A 21,217-nucleotide genomic window follows, 5' to 3' on the forward strand; every position below is an offset into this window, starting at 1 on the left:
TTACAACACTAGTATTCACCCCACCTAACCCTTAATATCTTGAAGGGCTAATGAGTGACACTACAGTGTGCACTCTTTTACAATACCTCTTACCTCCCTTCACTGCAACGTTGCACTTTATGAACATGAGCCACTGGATTGCTAAATATTATAAATGAACCTTTTTGGAAATGTATACCTTGTTTAGAACAGCATGCTAATTGTATACATATTTGAATACCTGTGTTTTATTTGTATCAAACAACAATGCTTAATTAATTGTATTTGATCACGCAATCCTCCCCTAGTTTTCTCCTTCTTCAATATGTTTGTCTTGTTCCATCATTCTCGATCTTCCGTTTTTCAATAATTCTTCATCCTTTATCTCATATGCTTCCACAAATGTTTTATATATTGTTGCTTTTTTGTTTTTCTCATGTTCTTGTTATGCAAAAAGTTAAATAAAATTAATTTAAATAAAAAAGAATAATATTAATAATTTGCAAATCGAGCCAAACTAGTGCTTAATTTGAGCTGGCGGTTTCTGGTGCTCTGCACTGCATGGTGACGCTGTTTGTGTAATTTTGAGATGAGCTGAACAACAGTGGTTTAGTGATTAAATATATGTTAAAAACAACTGATACCTATTGCCCACGCCATTTTTATGGTTTTGGGTGTGAACTGTCACACTTGTAGCAGTGTGATGGTTAGTAGTTGTGCGGGTACTGTCATTGGCAGAACTGGCAGGAAGAGTGTGTGGTATAAGCTGCAGGAGGCTCTTGACAAGGGCTTTGGCACTTATTATTTTTTTGTTTTTACTAATTAAGCACAGAGTCAAACTAATCTAAAGGAATCAAGAGAAACTCAAAAGTAGAATACACCCAATCTGAGTGAATGGGTAGTTTCAGCAGAACAAGAATACTCTCAAAAGAGCACTCAGGCCTGTGATTTTCCCCTAGTTAAACAGCAGATTATAACCTGGGCTAACTTGGGCCCTTGTTCTCCCAAGAAATAAAGGAAGCTAAACTGACTTTGGAACAAGCTGATGCAGGAAATATGATTGATTATGAAAGTAGAGCTAAATTTAAAAAGGTGCTTGCATAATATAAAATTACATTAAATCATATAAAATCGATTTACTACACAGAATAAATCAGAAGGCAAACAAGCAAAAAAAGATCTTAACTTTTTCACTGAAAAAATAAATTAAAAAACAACATAATACTAGTATCTCAGATCTATCAGGGGATAAAAAAAAGAAACAAATCCCACAAGTCTGGCATATCTAAAAAAAAAAAAAAAAAAAAAAAATGATGTACGCAATGATTGTAAGAACACAAGTACGATCCTTGCCCTCCATTAACTTAAACAGCCTAACATCAGCTATTAGCATACCATTGTGTTTCTTTCTGAACAAATCTCTTGAGCCCATTAAAAAGTGCAGTAGTGATCCCTCTTTTGAAGAACCTAGGAGATTATCAGAATATCTGAAAAACTGATTATTGCTACTTCCAAATGCAGCAAAAAGGGGGACATGTGGCTCAGGAAATCTGCAAACGTATACCAGTCTCAAGCTGCCTACACCAGCGACAAGCAGGTAATCTCTGTGTTGTGCATGGGGTGAAAGTAATTTTATCTGAGGTTGATGGCTTTAGAGAGGACGATCACCAGGGTCTAATTTCAACCATAGTGCTGTTGGACCCGTCCGACACATTTGACACGGTTGTTCATAAAATGTTGATTGATCGCATGAAGAGGCTGGATTACTAGGGCCCATTTTGAGCTGTATCAAATCCCTTCTATCAAAATGTTCAGCTAACAAACTATTCCTAGAAGTCAACTGTCCCTCCGTCTTTTCATATATATTCTAAGGGTCAAACCAAGGAACTAGCACCCACAGCATTCAGGCTCTATAATTACGCTGACCATCCATAACTTTGACTTTGACTGCAGCTTCTACATCCAAACTAGAACTTCCAGACACTATGAGGGTCATTATGATCCTGGCGGAAGGCGGAGAAGCAGCGGTAAGACCGCCAACAGGCTGGCGGTCTTTTTTTTATATTTTTTTATTATGACCATGGCGGTTACCGCCATGGTCATCCGCCGGTTCTCCATTCTGCCCGCCAGGACGGAGACGACCGCCAGGCTGGAGACCTGGGTCTCCAGCCCAGCGGCCATCACTATACCGCCGGCGGTATTTGGACCCCGCTCACTGCCATGGATTTCATGCGGTTTGAAACCGCCATGAAATCCACGGCGGTAAGCACTATCAGTGCCAGGGAATTCTCCCCCACCCCCCACCCCCACTCCCTCCCCTACACCCCCCACCACCCCCCAAAGGTGGCAGGACCCCCCTCCCCACCCCGACCCCCAACATCACAGCACTCACTCACGAACGACACGCACGCAGGCACCACCAACACACACACCGACATACATGCCAACATCCACACACACAGTCAGACACGCACACATCCATACAGACATACCCACAGACATACACGCACTCACACACCCCCTCTACATACACAGACGCACACCCCCATGCACGCACACAACACACAACACCCCCCGACCCCCCTCCCCTAACGGACGATTGACTTACCTTGTCCGTTGATCCTCCGGGAGGGGACGGGATCCATGGGGGCTGCTCCGCTGACACCACACCGCCAACAGAACACCGCCACGCCGAATCACAGGACGTGATTCGGTGGGCGGTGTTCTGTTGGCGTGGCGGTGGAGGTGGAGCAACCTCCACTTCCCCGCCTCCCGCCAGTATGGCTGTTGGCGGCTCTCCGTCCGAAAAAGGACGGAGAGCTGCAAACGGTCATAATACGTTGAGCGGCAAACCGCCACCACTAACGGTCTTCCGCACGGCCCTCGGCGGTCTTGTAAAAAGACCGCCGAGGTTGTAATGACCACCTATGTGCTTCATTACTAATTAGTTGAGACACATCCAATTAAAATTAAATTTGAATAAAACAGAAATAGTTTTTCTTAACAATAATCTCTCTTTTTGGAATTAATCCTATTGGCCCTTGGAAATAGCCCCATAGCTCAACTTAAAGCAAAAGCAATGAGCCTAGGGAACCTAGTGGAACTCTAAAATCACCTTGAAACCACAAACAGGAGTGGTGGTATCTTGATGCATATCCAACAGTGAAAGTACTCCATATTAACAATTCTTCCATTAGAAGGGCGTATGATTATAATGGCAGCTATGATTTCAAGGCTGGATTACGGTGATGTTATCTATTTAGGGTTACTTAACAATGACCTGCACAGGCTTCAAGGCAACTCAAAATGAAGCAACAAGACTAATATTTCAACTTTCAAGACATACTCATACCTCCCATTACAAAATCTTCTGTTTATTTAGTTCAAAACTTGCTGCCTCACATTTAAGAGCATATACAACTCTGCTCCTCTCTTCTTGACTAAGACATTTCAAAAGGTACACAATCTCCCTAAGGCCAGCTCATACAAACTACTTAACTTTCCTTCAATTCTGGTAAAACAAAGCAGGAGACCACAGGTTCGCAGGGGAGGCTGCCACACCTTGCAATGCACTCCCGGATAACATCACCCATTAATTAGATCTCACGATCTTTAGGGAAAAGTTAATTAAACAAGCATTTGTATCCTAAGTTTCTCTGCAGAGCTCTACCTGCCTGGAATGATATTTGTGTTTTGACTACTGACTCCACGTTGCACTTAGCCTAACAGCACACCGTCACATTAGTGACCACCAACTTCATTTTGCCTATTGATTTTATTTAGCATTAGCCACCGCCACGTTAAAAGCTGCAAGTATTTTTCCATGCTCACATTATACAATGTGCTCATATTTTTATTCTGCGTGTTCTTTCTCACCAAGGGCTTAGGCTGATAAGAATGTACTAGAATAATGTTTATGGTACAGCAGGGAACGGTTTTGTTTTGACAGAGGGCACCTTGGGATCTTGGCCAATTCCCCGACGTGTTCTTTTCAAAACTGACCTGAAGTAGCCAGCATTTTTTTAAACAATAAACTTATGGAGTAGGAGGAGGTTTTTAGAATTCTCCTCTCTTGTTTGTTTAAAGTATATAAGAGGCCGAGACCAGGATGGACCAGGGGGTGACTCAGATCTCGGACATGCTCAGGACGCTGAGTGTGTCATCCTTCCTGTGAGGATAACTGATCTCTCTCTCCACGATCGATTCTGGGATCTGGCGGTCTGATGCTGATAAGAAGGGAAATTATGCAGATTTGCCGGTGCCTCATGGTGATGAATTTTTTAATTCTTGTAATCTGTTTTGCATTGTGACATACATGAATATATATCCAGATTTACATTCGCTGTGTATATTGCATTGGAGAATTATTTCTCAATGTTTTTATTTCATTGCTGTGACCATTTTTAAACGTGTGCTTTCAGCATGCTAATCTCCTCTACAAACCTTGCAGAGATGTAATAAATGTCTTCTTTAGACTAAGAAGCGCATTCCAGATGTTTTTGTCAGTGCATGAGCGTTTCATCTCGGTCATTAGTGAAGCAAAACACTGCCACAGGTTACCAATTATTTCCAAGAAACCTATGGTAAAAAAAGCGCTTAATAAATAATATTATCATAACATAACTGGAGATAATCCCGCTCCACCCAAGTGGTGTACCATTTAAAAGACCATAAGGAGTGTGGCAATGCAGAATTGTTAGAACATTTGTTATCAACTCAATTTCTCTTCATTCCTGGTTTGTAAATATACGTCACTGTGCAAGAAAAATACATTTTGCAAAGTGCCCTCTAAATCACATGACAGTATGGGTTACCCCAAATTCAGTTACAGATTACTACTATTCCTAAACTTCATATCTTGGGCACATTTAAATAATTTATAGGTTTCTTACATCCCCATTGTTCATGTGCTGTCTTTTGCAATTGCTGCATTGTCTTTACACAATTACAAATTATAACCTGCAGCTCAGTTGTTGGTGCTGTATATTGAGTGTTTTTTAACTTGGATAGCCAAGGAAATGCATACTTCTCTACAACCAGAAGGGTCTGACTGATGTAACAGTATATTACTTTTGTAAATTGACCACGTGGACAAAACTTCAAGATGGGCACATGGTCATGAATTACTGTTTTTGCCAGCTTGTTTTCATATTGTTTTTTTATTTCAGTGAATAGTTTATTTGGGAATATTTGGGTTTAGCTTTCTGGGTGCACCTATGTTTTTCACATCAGTTCTCAAAACAAAATGCAAGTAGGTAGAAACCACAAAAGATAGGAAATTTGGTAAGTTTTGTTTTTTTATGTATTTATTTTTACAACTCTGCTTGCTGTAAAAAGCTGCGAAGATGGTGAAACTCAGCACAACAAACGCTTAGTTCATGGCATTTTTTAGAAAGAAAATAAATAAAAATTTGTCATGGGTACCTTTTGTGGAACCAAGGGCTTTATCACAAAGTGTCCCCAAATAAAATAAAAAAAAACAATAAAAAAACAAAGGCAATATTGCTGCTCCCAAACTAGAATGCTGTTGCCAAACTAGAGGTTGCAACAAACAGATATACAATTCTTGCACCGCATCTACCACATGCCCACCAGTCTGCAAAATGTGGGCCTTGTTCAGGAGGAAACCTGCAGCGATATGGTGTTGAGGGAGCTGATATTTTTTTTACAGCTTACGTGGGGATGTACTAGAATGGCTGAATGCTGGACTGCTGTCTTTACCTCCATGGACTCGATAATGGAGACTCCTGTACCACTTGCTCCGCGTGTAGCCCTACAGGGATATATCAAAGACATTCCAGCTGGCTCACATTACTTGGCGGTGATGCTGCTGCTTCCCGTCAAGTGAAGGGTGGCGATGCACTGGGGACGGGGAGAAAGCCCTAAACATGACTGGCTGCAGGATGCTGCATATTGCCAAGAAAGACTGGAAAACTAGTGGATGAAGATGCCGGTAAAATCCCACCCCAGAGACATTTAGAGCCCCCTGCACTCACAGGGATTGTGGCCTGTCCTCCATGTCTGTGACTGCTTTTTTAATAAAGCAGTTTTTTTTTTGTATTGCAGCCCGTTTTCCTAAAAGAAAAACGAGTTGCAATACAAAAGAAAAAATTAAACCATTTGGTTTCATTTTTTCAGAGTAGGCAGTGGTCCATTGTACCACTGCCTGCTCTGAAAAAATATTTTGGGCGACATTCACAAAGGGGAAGGGGTCCCACGGGGACCCCTTCCCTTTTGCGAATGACTTAGCACCCACTTCACATTGGTGCTAACTGCGAATTGCTTTGCAACTGCGTTCGCGGTCACAAAGCAATTCTGCATCGCGGTGCGAATCGCAATTAGGAAGGGAACACCCCTTCCTATTTGCGAGTCACATACCCATTTTGCGAGTCGGTACCGACTTGCAAAATGGGAATGTGCATCGCGATGCCCGTTTTGCATGACGCAAACAGCAAATTTTGCAGTTTGCGCCATGCAAAACAGTTGCTACATCTGGCCCCAAATACAGAACTCTTCTTAGACGACTGTCTAACACACATGGTTCGAGAGGGCACACAGGATCCCGGGCGGGCCCCCAAGCACCCCCCTTCATCCGATCGTTACAAGTTTACTCAATTTCCGAGGCAATGAACTGTTTCTACAGATGTTCCAAGCTAAGGGCCCTTGGACCTTTATTGGGAACAATATAACAGCGTATCCAGATTATACAGCCGAGGTCCAAAAGAGATGCAGTACTTTTGGGGATGTCAAGGCGTAGCTCCATAACATGGGAGTATCATATGCATTGTTATTTCAGGCCTACCTGAGGGTGGTGGATACTGATATAACCCATTTTTTTACGTCCCTAGAAGAGGCTTGGGAGTGGCTCCACTCTAAAGGGATACAAGTACAGCCAGAGACACCGGGGATGACCTACGGTCCTGGTCGGAAGGCAGGCGTGAGTGGCGTCGCTGCCTGTGCAGACTGAAATCCTGTCTAATCTGAAGAGCAAGCTGTCTTGGACTGCTTGAGAGCAGTGTTGGAGGTCTCCACACACAGTGCCAACAGATTCCAAGCACTAGCTCCAGATACTGACTTAGACCTGGCCCTTGGGGTCCCCGGCTTGGGGGCCTTTGAAGGGAGCTCACTGATCACTCCAACAGGCTCCCCCGCAGACAGATGACAGTTTCATGAAGCACCACAGGTGGTGAGTTATGCTTGATACTGATTGGAATGTTAGGGCCTCCTATTGGTCGACCATGCTGCTTTGGACAGATGTGTACGCTCCTCCTCTGGTGCCCTCATAGGCATTGGTTTATCAACATAAATGACTCAAACTCCTGTACTTGAATCACAGAATTACCGTGGTCATTGCACACTACAAGTTATCCAATTTGATGTATAACACCTAAATGTCTATCTTAACTTTTGTTCCTCCTCTTTTGAAAAAACTTAATAAGAAACGTAAAAAACAACTTTTATTACAAAAGTGCTCATCACAGGAGTTGGGGCAGAAGCCTGGGGTCCAGCCTCAGTAGCTAAGGAATTTAAACCCAGACAAACTCATTAATATTGGAAACTCACATACAATATTTGATTCAACCAGACCAAACCTGTTTCATCAAGAACAGGCAAACACTGGAGAACACATGCAGGGTCATACACATAATAAAGAAATCAGGGGAAGAGCGATACCGACGCAAAATATGACCACTCAATGCTGAGAAAGTGTTTAACAACTTTCGTACTTATTAAATGTGTGTTGGGGAAAATGCTTCAACCATGACAAGGGGCCTTTTAGATAGGAAAAGATCAAGGGCCTCATTACGAAGCTGGTGGTCAGACCACTAGATGACCGCCACCACCACCAGTAACATGGGGGTGGCAGCGGTCAAAGTCGTGGTCAGCCACTGTAGTAGTTTGACTCTTGCTCTAGGCAAGACTGCTGGTTTAAGGATGACAGTACTTACGTCTGTAGGTGACTATGCCTATCCTACAACAAATCACAACTGTCGTCCCCACCCTCCCGGCTCACAAGCAGCACCTCACCAAAAACCTCAACAGTAAAAGGTGATTTGAGGCATCCTTTACTCATGGACTCAAGAGTGTGACATCTCAGGGAATGTCGTGGATAGACAGAGATTACCGCTTTCTCACACGAACAACATGCCTCATTCAAACACAGGCAATGAAGATGGAGTAAGGTTTCAATAGGATTTTTTTAAACAAAACTGCAATCTGCGATAAATTGCATGGGCTGCAATGATTAGGATAATTAACAATGCAAGGATCAGAATGGTAAAGACAAGAGTCATTAATACAAAGACCCCCACCATCTTGCAATGACAGAAAACGACATGAAGTGTAATATAGGTCCTAATACCCTAATGAGTTGAACCTAACCTCTAACCTAAAAGAGAGCTAGGCGTGTTAAACCTAATCTGCCACTGCCATGTCCATGGGAAGAGTCCCCCAACCTTTGTTACTTTGGAATGAGGTCACTAGCTCAGACTCCATAGGGACACGAAGACTGGGCAAGCGTCAAGGCTACGTGTGGCATCAATAGCAGCAGTGGCATCTGGTCGGAATCCCTCTGACTATCTATCCAAATAGGGTGCATTTATACAGATCTGCCCGGACCGCCGACGTAGGTCTGTTCCCAAACAATAGCTAATAAGACATGCTTGGGACGGTAATTTATATAAACAATTCCCTCGAAACCGAGAAAAGGGAAAGTATCTAATGTGAACACCTACAGTTTGTTTATCTTTGTCACTTGATATCAATGCCTTAGTGTGGTGGCACTGATAACGTGAAAATAAAACATTAGCTTAAGTAGAAACAAGGCAGCCATCTTAAAAGATATAATTAAATAAATGTGCTAAACCGAGCAAGCTAAGTAGGGTAAAAGTCACTAGGTGACGGGGGCACGAGTCTGCAAGCCAAAGGCTACGCTAACCCCTGTGTCCCAAGGGAAACAAACTAAGATTTAATACACCACGGTGGTGTAGAGTTCAGCGCCGCTGTGCTGATCGCAACTCCCCTTTCCACCAGCCTTTTCATGGCGGGGTCCCCACCATGAAAAGGCCCCTGCACTTACCATGTCATGGCCAGTACAGGGGCCCCCCTGCCTAGCACCCTCGAAATGCTCAGTCTGCTACAGCAGACAGTACACATTCCCAGGGTGCTAGGGGGGGCCATCTGGGCAACAGAATTGGCTCGCCAATGCCGCCGCACTGTTTCCACTGGGCTGACCAGTGGAAACTTCCTAATAAGGAGGTTTTTACCGGTCAGCCCAGTGGAAACATCATAATAGTGCAAAGAGTGGGGGTGCCAGTTCTATGGCGGGCGCCTTCCACAGGGCTGTCGGACCGGTGGTCAGCACATCAACCTTGTAATGAGGTCACCAGGTTTTTCTCCCCACCTAGAAGCACCAGGCAGAGATGCCCCATGTCACCCCTATCCTATGCTATCTTGGTGAAGCGCCACCCTAAAAAGTTAGTTAGATAGTGATCTCTATTCATATCATGATTAGGTGTGGTAACAGCCCTGAAAATTATCTTGCCACAACTCCTCCATCTATTTTTGGAAGTTAATGTACATAAGATAATAGCGATGAGAACGTTTTTGCACAAAAATATTCATTAACAACCTGCATGTTACCTGGTTAAAGGATTCAGCATGTTTCTAAGCCTGTTCATCAGTTTAACATAATGTGTAATTTACTGTAACATGCATTTATAATCCCCATGTGCCATAAACTAAGCTTTGTATTTTGAGGCATAAGACAAAAAAAAATGTAAAAAAGAATAGACTTCTCTGCTGCTCTTCGTATAGTATTGGCTTACAGTCTACATCAAGAAACCACAATGCACAAGTAAATTAATAAACAACCATAAAGATTACCTGAATGCAAGATCCACTGCAATAAATGAAAGGATATAGAGAGGTCGCATGAGGGCAGTAATCTCATATGTATCCTGCGGCTGGAAAGTAGCAGTCTCTGTTGCTGTATTTACAATTAATGAATATTCACCAATGCATATAGTTACCCATCCAAACAAAAAGATCATCACAACTCCTCCAATGTTTTCATAAAGAGCGTACAATTTGCTTGGAAGCAGATACCAGGTTCCTAGCCCACAAATCACCCCTGCTAGAATGGAATGAAATACGGCGTTGGCTATAAACTTCTTGCCTGGAATTATGAATTTCACGGTCTCTGAGCCAACGCAGCTTACAAACTCATACTCATCTTCATCCATTAGGGTAGTTTGATTTTGTAGTCTTTCTATGGTCACTGTTTTCTGTTGCGCGTATCGGTTGATTATCTGGATAGCAAAAGCAGCAACAAGCATCAGACTTCCTGAAAATACAGTGCAGTAGAAGTCCTTCTGGGGTCTGAACTCGTAAAACACAGTCCCAGCTCCGCCAAAAAGCCATGGTGTGAGGAAAAGAACTACTTGGTTGACGTATACGTAAGGGGGTGCACAATACCCTAATTTAAAACGTGGACCTCCAAAAATAGTCTGTGGAAAGCGCTTCCAAAAAAACTCCTGTTTGTAATCATTCAACAAAGGAACATCTGGACCCATTCTTGAATTCACAACTCCAGGAATAACCCCATCGTCTAGCAGACAGACGTCCCTACAAAGAAAATAGTTTTGCGATTATTTTTTGGAGAAAAACAAAATATTTTTAGTAAAAAAATAACAAAATATCATGGAATACTGCACACCGGCACATTAGATCTGAACACATAAACAAACGTTATGGCATAAAATAGATGTGAATATCAAACGTAACGTTTGTAAAAGTTTTTCCGACACTTCAGTTATTATCTCAGATCCTAACTGACAGGACAAAGCCAGAAAAACAGAGAAATCATCAATTTTATACCTATTTTTCACAAGCGCGGGTCAAAGAAGCGGAGACACGAAATTGGAAATGTTTTTCACAAATGAAAACACTTAAAAGGTCAAACAATATGTTGAATGTGGGCCTGGCAACATCCTTAGAACCTTTCAATGTACAAAGAGTAAATTGTTTCCATGACAGTTCATTTGGTTTCGGGGTGATGTTAAAATAAGTAAGAGGCAATCAATAGATTTCAATAGCATATGCATCCTGCGCTCTAAGAAAATATTTCTGATAGTAGGTCTAGGTGCCTATGCAAGCATGTGCCATTGACATTTTAACCATGTTGACTTCTGCATTTAGTCAGAACTTCAGCTAAAAAGTTACATTTTAAAATAAGTTCATCTAAGACTCAATCCCCGAGCACCATTCACGTAAACGAAATTTGAGACAAAGCAGTGAGAAGGCACAAAGTTTGAACATAAAAAAATATACAATTTCAAAAACCCTGAACAGTCCTTAGAGTACAGTCAAGATGTTTAATAGGTCGCAGATGCATGCCACTGCCAGGACCCCTCCTAGATCAGGCTTTTGTTCAAAACTCGATTATAGTCCCAGAGGTTAATGCAAATTGTAAAGAGCGACAGACTGTTTTGGCCATGGCTGTTTAAACAGTCCATTCAATCAAACATCAAAGCCACTGCACAGAACTGGCCTGTATGGTAGCATTGCAAGAACTGAGGCAAAGCTCAAGAAACACCATCTTCGTTCCATTTGAAAAATGAAAAACCACTCACGTACTGTAGTAATGCAGTAAAGAGTTTAGTGGTCTGGTGAAACTAAAATCAAACATTCTGGTCTAAATGATAACCACTATATTTAGCGTAAACCCAAAATTTCACTGAAAGACCACCATCCCAGCTGTAAACCATAGTGCTGGCAGCATAACATTTGCAGATTTTGCTTATCATCAGGTAGGAAGGCACAAGTTAGGATAGAAAGACATATGACTGGAACACAGTATAAAGAGAGTTTTGGATGAAATCTTGCTGCCGTCTGCAAAATAAGTTGTAGGGGGTTGCCACAACTAGGCAATGTGGATCATGGAAGGTGACCTTGAACACATACATTCTGCTGGACATGGTGTCTGTTCTGTGACTGTGCTCTTAAGGAGGACGCAGGGGACAGAAAATTCTGAACCAGGCATTGAATGGGTCACAAACATGCACTGAATATACTAATGATTGCTGCAAAGGGCCTGTCACAATTGCCTTGTTATATTTTTAAGTTTGTGGGTGATCACATATGTTTAGTTTTATATGTGGAGTTTATGTGTGTTTGTCCTTGTGGTTTATATGATTTGCATAAACTCTAATGATACTTTACAGTACTGAATATACTGGAGCAATTGAAGTAAATAGGTTTCAACAAGCACTGTGCATCCTTTTTTTTACACTGTGGGGAGTTATCTCTGTCACCTCTTAAATGCCTCTAGAAAGACTGTGTAAACGACATTCCTTGGGAGCAGAATTTAAACTGTTTCTTTCAACGTATACATCCAAAAATTGCAAGCAAAAAGCCTCAACATGCTATATTCCTTAAAATCCTGCATGAAAAAATGACCTTCCATTCCTTTTTTTTTTTTTTTAATGTCCCTGCTTCCTTCTACCTTCTGTCTGCCTGTAGAATAGTTACTTTAAATGTAATGCCAATCAGTCTTAAGCTCTTTTGGGAAACCATAACAATACTTATCAATACCAGCAAGCCATTGCTTCTCATACCTACCTCGAAGGATCACATATATGTCAACAATGTATTACAAAAAACTGGATTGAATGCATGCAATGTGCAAGCAAAATTAACCCTGATAACTAATCGACCTACCACTAACATTGGGCTCTCAGGTAGTGTGCTACTTGCCATAAGGAGCATTAACACCTTATCAGGGGTACTGAGCGCTACAGAAATGCAATTTAATTTAAGCAGTCCACCTTCCAGCATAACAAGCCAAACCATACAACAAAACCTATGCTATAGTAGCTAAGAGTTAAAGTGTATATGTCCTTGAGACCCACTCAAAGCCCAGAAAAACCATTCAGAAAATGTATGATATAAGTCAAAGTTTGTCTAGCAACACTTGCAAAGAAACTTAAGAGCTTGAACAACTTTGTAAAGAATGACCAAATAACGTAAAATCTATGACTGAGGAGTTGTTAGTAAGCTGCAATTGCAGCCAAAGCTGTTGTAGCAACGTTTTACTTAGTGGGTGGATGCGTATACCAATTAAGAGATTTAAGCATTGTATTTTGTTAAAAGTGTGGAGTATGTTGTGGAGTTAGGTGACGAAACATCAGTTAAATTAATAAATCCAGGCTATCAGTGGGGTAGGTCCTGCTGGTGTTGAGAAATAGAAGTAGTTAAAAAACAAGTTGTTGAAACAGGTCTCTATGGGTTTGTTTATTCATGTCCTCAATTATACAAGCAAAAACATGACCTTTCTGAAAAATAGGTGCAAGAACCCTTAACGTAATTCAAGTCAGTAATCACCTCTGTGTTACAGTTCATACATTTTATTTTATGTTGCAAACTATGTGTCATCTATTTCGTGTGAGTATTTCTTTGCCCAGGTGGGTTTCTATAGATTTGGTTTTTTTGTGTTTTTTTTTTAAAGAGTGGAAAAGAAATTTTTGTTTTTCATTCAACATATGACTCTTGTACAGCGAATACTGTGAACTGAGTTCCATCTAAGTATTGGGCGAAACTTCTCCGCAGAGCGATGTCACATATGTGCCAACTGTTATTACAGTTCTATGAGAAAGTGTGTGAATGAATTGCACAGCTGTCAAGACTCTGGAAAGCACCAAAAGAAGAGAAAACAAGAAACTGCAGTTGGCAGAGAGGTGTGTGATTAAGTCAAGGAGAATAAACATGGGCAAAGCCAATAGTTTTGGGTTTGTGCTAATGCACAAAGAATTGGCACACAGTGGCAGCTGGTGACTTTTAAAAGTGGCGGGGCATACAATGTTGTTCAAGACTGACAGAATAAGTAAGTGACGCAGGCGAGCTCGTCTCACCCAGGGAGTGTTCTGTGGAAGGGGGCTGAGGGGAGTGAAGGTTCTCCTCCAAGAAAATATCAACAGAGGGAAATATTGGACATTTACAACACATTTTATTAAATCATTTGGATAAAACGTAGAGGTTTAGAGGATCTTTACAAAATGTTATTTAAATAGGCCGGCATAAATAAGCTCTACAAAGTTAGAGTGGGTAAACTATCAAAAATATAAATGGTGCAATTTAGGGCTTTTTTGGAGTGCAAAAACGTGTGCCCATTATGTGGCAAGATATCATTTTCATAAAAACAGATGCTGGTGCTTTATGACTGAAAAAGCTGTTAAGACTTTCCAGAATCAAGCACTGTTAGGTGCCACATTAGGACTGTATTTTTTTATTTTATTAATTATTGGTAATTAGCTCAAGACGTAACTTCTCACCTCAAGCCCCCACTTCAACTCCTTCGGCCAGCACCAGACACGACTTAGAAATCCTAGAGGGGCAAACTGAGGAAATAAATGTCCTATTCCTTTACAGTTCAGGAAAGCAAAAACAACTGACATAAACATAGGCCTCCAAGCAATCTGAAAGTACATCAAAGTTCAGCACTTCAAGACGCGACAACAGTCTTAAGCTGGTAGTATGTATGTGTACAGTGGAAGACACATGGTGCCAAGTCTGGAGAAAGAAGGCCAAATACTTTATGACTTTTTATTGGCCATACTGAAGTTATCTCCATGCCCTGGCTGCATGTCACATACTTTGTAAGACTGCAGGGATTGCATCCAACCTCGGAGCACATACAGCCAGTCAGGTGCTGCTCTGCTTTCATGCTGTTAATTGCTATAAACAGAAGTTGAGAGGCAATTGTATTGGCTTGAGCAGGCAAGCTCACCGCTCCATCGGAGAATGGGAGGGTGTGCCTATTTCCCCTTTCTGCTTCTTGACTAATTGCAGATTTGAAGTCTGAATTACACGTCAGGCAAGGGTCCGGCCTAACAGACATGCGTACTTCAACACTAAAATCACAACAATCACTGACTGCCACAAAAGTGATGGGCCACGCCCAATACATAACAGGGGGGTGCAACGTTTATACGCCCTTTTGAAGAAGCAGCCACTGTACATCAGATATAGACATATGGGAGACAGGAGTGGATGGAGGTAGTTATCACTGTAAAGTAGTCCCTCATGCAATTCAAACGAAACTCATGAGTGGAGGTGAAAGGATCCACAAAGTCAATATCATTTTGTTGGAAATGTATACTTCACTGGTTGAGACAAGACAAGGTTGTCAAATTCTCAAGTAAATGACTAAAAAAGAAGAAACGTTGAGGGGGGGGGGTCTACAAAGCCCACTCTACAAATAATGTTAGCAACAGGACAGTTTAGCAGCTGTGCTGTCAAAAATCAGACCTAAAAAAGGAAGTACCTGTAGGAGAGTATGCAAAAATAATGTGAAAAGACAGTGATGGAGAAAAGGGGGGTGAAATATTAGACATTCAGATAGAGGAACATAAGAAAAGAACTGAGGGGAGAAAGGGCTTAAGTGACCTATATATAGTGGGCAACTGGAAATAAGGCAACGTGAAGGGAAGAACGGTAGTTGTTACTCATTTATCTGCGATGGAATATAACAAAAAGTGATAGTAAGCAATTGTAAACCCGAAAGGGCTAGCTTGGTTGAGGTGAATGTGTTTGCTGTTGTGTGATGTTTTTGGATGCACTCACAGAAACCAAAGACAGAGGCACAAATCCTGGACAGGTGACAAGCTGTGTCAAGCACAGAAAGCTATTTCACATATTTTAGGCACGTACAAAAGCACATAGGCCAGATTCCTAGCTATTCTTCTTTGGCCACACTACTTTTAGAGAAACCTTTTACCTTTTCATCCCACTTAACGCCCTGAGTATATAGCGGAGGCACAGACAACAAAACGTGAAATGCTTCAAGAGGGTGAAGACTTATGGATGCTACGTCTGGGCTTTCCAATATCCTGTGGCAGCTATTCTGACTTAATACTTAAAAACTGTTCAATAATCAACGTAGCAACTGAGCCATCATTTATTTTAAAATAAATGCTACTTTCCATGACTCATGTTTGTGTTGTACATGTTCATAACTCTCTAACAATCTCTGCAAAAATGTTCAAAGATATATAAATACAGTTAAAGGGCAATGGAGGTACATTCTGTCAGGAATGCACTATCTGCGAAGAGCAGCACAAAAATCCTGCCTGCCAAAAAGGGAGAAGTTCTGCAATGCTCCACGAGGTGTCTTTGTGGAGCTCATTTGGGTAGAATCTGAAACTGTAGTGGGCCTGGATAGAACTACGACTGACTCCATTGTGCACAAGGAATGGTCATGTCAAATGACCCTCCAGTCAAAAAAAGTCTGCTAAAGACTTCCCATGATTCTACTTCATTATTACATACGCTAAGGCATTATCAAACCATAAAGAGCGGGCAAATATTGCATTAAGCAAAAGTCACATGATTAACTCCAAACCCCCTATGAAAACCTACAAGAATTTGGCACTAGCAGATTTAATACAATATTCCCCTCTTTACATTTCTGTTGGTGAGAAATAAAACCAAATCAAGTTTAAACGTGTTGAGCAAAAAATAGGAAAAATCTTTAACACTTCTCCTTACATTTTGTGCATACAAACACATATATGTGGGTGGTCTAGTACCTAGAGTTTGTTATAAAGAAAACACACTTAATAAGCCTTACACGGTTAAGAAGAGAAGCAATCTTCGCATATATTTTTTAGTTGTATTATTATCCTGTGCGTCCTAAGTATTAGGTGTGAAGGCACGCTTGCAACAGGCATTGGGTCAAGGTTCCCTTCCCTCTTCGGAGCAGTTTGCCTAAAATGAAGCCTACTAATGAAGCCATAGCCCTAACTGGGTATATGGAGTATTAAACTACAATAAAACTGGGACTCAAACTGACATTTTCAGCAAACAACCCTTCACAGGTACCCAGAATCACGTCCCTTGTCCTTTGCACTTTAGAGACGACAAGAATTGCACGAGGTTCCAAATGACAAACCAGGCTCACCCTTACCCAATATTAAAAAACTTATGTAAAATACAGATTCTTGCAATTTACCCCGTGTGCACTCGCTAAATGAAAAATAAAATAATACTGAATTAACCTTGCTATCAGGAGAGCTTCAGAGAAACTTTTAATGAACCAGCTGGCTTATAAATAAGACACAGGTATAAAGAGGTAACATATTATTTGCAGTGATAGTATATCAGCACTACGATGATCATGAATTACAGCATAAAACAGCGCAACACAGTTTAGAGCATATACAATACCACAATATAAGGGAGCAGTAATCTGGAGATTTAAAGACTCAACACATCCAAACAGACTGGCAACAAACCAACTCGTGGCAAAACAAACCTTGCCGAGTACAACACGCGGCGGTGGAATCATTAATTGTGCTTGTATCTGAAGGTTTCAACCTGCAAAATAAAGAGCGGTTGGAGAGTGTTGCAGGTAAATCGAGACCAGCTGGCCACTGGAGAAAGAAACGAACCCCGCAGACTTGGAAGTTGATTGCTTACAATGGACTTGAAGCTAGAGTCCAGTAGCCATGCAAACATAGCATTTGGCAACACATACAGTAAACGGGCTCCTCTCCCAGACACGTACCAATCATAGATCGCCTGGGAACGCAGGTAGTCACAACAAACTGCAGCGCAAGTCAAGCATGCTGCCCCGTTGGGCGAGGGCTGAAGCTAAAGACGCTCCATATAAATGCAACACCGCGAAGGCCAAGAGAGCCGCCGTCAGCATTAGCTAATGCTTAGCGCCCAAAGGGCTGGCGATATTCAGCAAAAATAGGAATAATAAGAAAATCAAAACGATTTCTCTCTTTCAGTGTAACAGCAATTACTCTCAACACCATACTCAGTGCTCATGCATAACCCGCCTTTGTTTTTTAACATAGAAACTAACAGCAGTAAAACGTAGGAACAAGGAATACTACTGTAAATGTACTAAAATGCAAAGGCAAGTCGGCACGTAAAGTGCCAGGACAGATAAACCATCCGTTAATTTTGCCTAATGTCCGTTTTCCATTATTAATATTTTAACGGATGCCATTTGTCCGTAACTTCAGTATTTCCGGGTCGCATGACAGCCAATCGCATCGTGAAGGAATCTTCTGCGAGTGGTAAGGATTTGTAACGTAAAAGGAAAACTGTGATTGGTCACCGGTAGAATTTCAACCAATCAATCTACGCTTTACAGAATTCTGAAGTGCTAATTGGTTATTGGGGTCCACAGGTGCCCTGTCCTTGCAGCGTTCAACAGCACTGTCCTGTGGTTGAGTCGGACACTAAGTTGTGGTGTTAAACGCAATTTGGTGTATTTTAGTGAGCGAGTTTAAGAGCTGTATTTTCTGTTCTAAAACTAATACGTCAGACCGGGTAGTGAACTTGAGTTGAATATTACAGTTCGTCACGGTTTGGGGAGGTCATGTCGCTGTCAACGGCGATTTGTGCTCTGAGGAGAGAAGGTTAAGGTAATGGGATTTTAAAGCAAGGCTCAGGTCGGGTGGTAAGAATTAAACGTGGTTGACCCTCATTCTGATGACCGAGTGGTGTGTTTACCATGTCCTGCAGGCTTCTCCGTGCATTGATATTCACGTATTTTGGGTTCAGGCTTGTGTCATCGATGATGCAGTTGTATTTGTATTTTTATAGAGTTTACTACCTCTGATGAGGCTTCGAAGCGCTTTTCTGCTAGTAGCACACTATTCCGGAGCCCAACCGGAATTAGTGGTGGATTAGTATAGGGGAGTATGAGTTAATTTGAGCAGAGAATATGTGAGTTAATTGGATTGACTAGAGTAATGGAGGGATAGAGGATGGAAGAAACCATAAGTGTTAATTGCGAGTTTTTAGTAATAGGATGAGGCTTGGGATGAGTAAAGAAGAGATAGAGGAGGGAAGTGTCTGTGGAAAGGGGTTAGGGAGATCATGTTGGCAGAAGGGGTTTTGGATAAGTCAATGGTGAGATAAATAAGGGAGAATTTGGTAGGGTTGTTTGGGAGATCTTAGTAGTAAACTGAGGTTTGGAGTGAGCTAGATGTGGTAGACTAGGGAAGAGCTTAGCCAGGGTTAAATTGGAGATCAAAGTAGTAGAATGGGCTCAGGATGAGTCAGAGTGGGATGGAGGATAGATTGATAGAGGCATAGAGTGATAGGGGGAGACAAGGTAAAGCTCACGAGAGAGTAAATTTATATATATATATATGTGTATATATATATTTTTTTTTAAATGTAATTATTTTAGATATTTAATTATAGATTTAATTTTATTTATTTTTATTGATACTCTAGTACATTAGAACTAGAGTAATACATAGTTAGGTATATACATAGTAAGGGAATATATGTGCAAGGAACATAATGGGTAAAATAATATGAGAAGTAAAGTTGTATAAACACAGACTTTCAAGATTTGTAATATTGTATATTAATAAGTGTACCTTTATGCAATTTTGACTAAAAGTGTACTGGGTCCAAGTTTTCCTTCCTGAAAACTAAGCAATTGTTCCCCATTTGGCAATACCTCTGGCCCCCTTGTAAGTCCCTAGTAAATAGTATCCCAGGTACATAGGGCATGTGTACCAAAGAGGGTCCCCCAAGGAATGCACCATATATTGTGCCACCCTCCAGTTAAAAAAAAAAAAAGTAACACACATATAACTTTTTTTTTGTAACTTCGTGTGCATTTGTAGAGCGCAAGCCTAGCCAAAAGGCAGCCGAATGCTGTACAGTGTCAATGGCAATATTACAGCCAACTATGATTGGAGAGCTAGCTGGATTCTGGGAGCTGTTGTGGATCATTGCTACATCGTTATGCAAAGAAAATGCTACTTACTCTGTAAGCATCTGTTCACAGACATTTTTTCCCAGAGGATGAAAGCATGATGGAATATGAATGTAACTAAGGGCAGGCACACATTAATCTACGGCACCACACACTATGAAACAATGCTTACAGGGTATGAAACATTGTACATTTGTAGTTTGTGTGACTGTCAATAAACATGCTTAAAAACTAAAAACAGTGCTCTCAAGAAGTAGTGCTTAGAGTGTGGATCATGAAATAAGGTTCTCTATACCACCTGGCCCACCATGACCTGATGGGTGGCTAAGATGTCACAAAGTAGCGCTTAATAAAAGTATGGTGCTGAGGTGGCTGCCCTAAAAAAATATCCACTAATAGGACGTTTCTGAAGAAGGCCATAGTTACTCCTTTCTTGCGAATGGAGCAAGTGGAGCCCTCTTCGCATTGCAATTGTAGGCCTGTATACATATGACCACCCATCTAGCAATTGCTTCCCTGGATATGTGATGTTCTCTCCTGTAAATGTAGTACACATTAGCTCTCTTTACATACAATGTTTGGAGTGTTCCCTCTGTAACAGTCTGGTTCTAGCAAGAAGACTGGCAGTTCTGTGGTCTGATTAGGGCAGATGATGTACCACCTTAGGGAAGAACTTAGGGTAAGCTCCAAGACAACACTGTCCTTGTGCACATAGATGAAGGGTTCTTGTAGGGTGAGACTTTGCAGTTCACAAATAAATCTAGGCGATGTAATGGGCACAAGGAGGGTCACCTTCTGGTAGAGGAACTGAAGAGGACATGAATGCTTAGGTTCAAATGGTGGTCCCAGGAGCTCCGTGAGGACCACAATGATATTCCACCACACAGGAGCAAGAGGCATTCTAGAGGGTATTACCCTCTTGAGACTCTCCATGAAGGCTTTAATACCAGGAATTATGACAAGGGAAGAGTTTGCCCTGTTCTGCATATGGGCTGTGATTGAAGCTGATTAAGCAAAGGTGCCAGAATTGCTGGAACTATGCGCAGGGAAGGGCCAAATTAAGCATGAAGAATTAGGCAAATTAGGCAGCATAATACAGCAAACGTGATAATTTTTATTTTCTAATTGTCACCAGGTTAGCACTGTCCGGGCAAAGATTTCAACTCATTACTAACACTTTAATGCACCCCCGCAAATAAAAAAAACAATAAGCAATCCTTTCAATGCTCTACTGCACAGCAATGTGTTCTTGCATTTAAGTTACGTTTGGTCCGTTTGAGCTAAAAACAGATCTGCAGGTTATGATATATGTGGCAAATCCACATTTATGGGGAAAGCAGAGCAGGCGCAAAAATGCATAATTCCAGTGGCCATCGGAAGACCTGCTTTCTACAAGTGTAAAAGTGAGACAATATCCTGAACAGTTTGTTTTAGGGGATCCAAGTGCTTGAAAATGCACCGAACAAACACTCTTCCATATTGTAATGT

At 41.4% G+C, this 21,217-nt stretch overlaps 1 protein-coding gene across 3 annotated transcripts in view; it reads right to left on the bottom strand.

The window, feature by feature from the left end:
• Positions 1 to 17,975, bottom strand: part of PCNX4 (pecanex 4) — a 312,316-nt gene extending 294,341 nt beyond the window's left edge. The window contains exons 1-2 of one of the 3 annotated variants that reach the window (XM_069207422.1): positions 17,543 to 17,975; positions 9,865 to 10,605 (exon numbers count right to left, since the gene is read on the bottom strand). In XM_069207422.1, the coding sequence (XP_069063523.1) occupies positions 9,865 to 10,553 (689 nt within the window). In that variant the 5' untranslated portion in view covers positions 10,554 to 10,605; positions 17,543 to 17,975. Of the gene's footprint in view, positions 1 to 9,864; positions 10,606 to 14,309; positions 14,413 to 17,290 lie in introns of those variants that run through there. The other 2 variants (XM_069207423.1, XM_069207424.1) reach the window with 2 other exon arrangements.
• Positions 17,976 to 21,217: the final 3,242 nt, after the last annotated feature.

This window comes from Pleurodeles waltl, chromosome 9 (assembly GCF_031143425.1).
Source record: "Pleurodeles waltl isolate 20211129_DDA chromosome 9, aPleWal1.hap1.20221129, whole genome shotgun sequence".
In the NCBI taxonomy this organism is placed as follows: Eukaryota; Metazoa; Chordata; class Amphibia; order Caudata; family Salamandridae; genus Pleurodeles; species Pleurodeles waltl.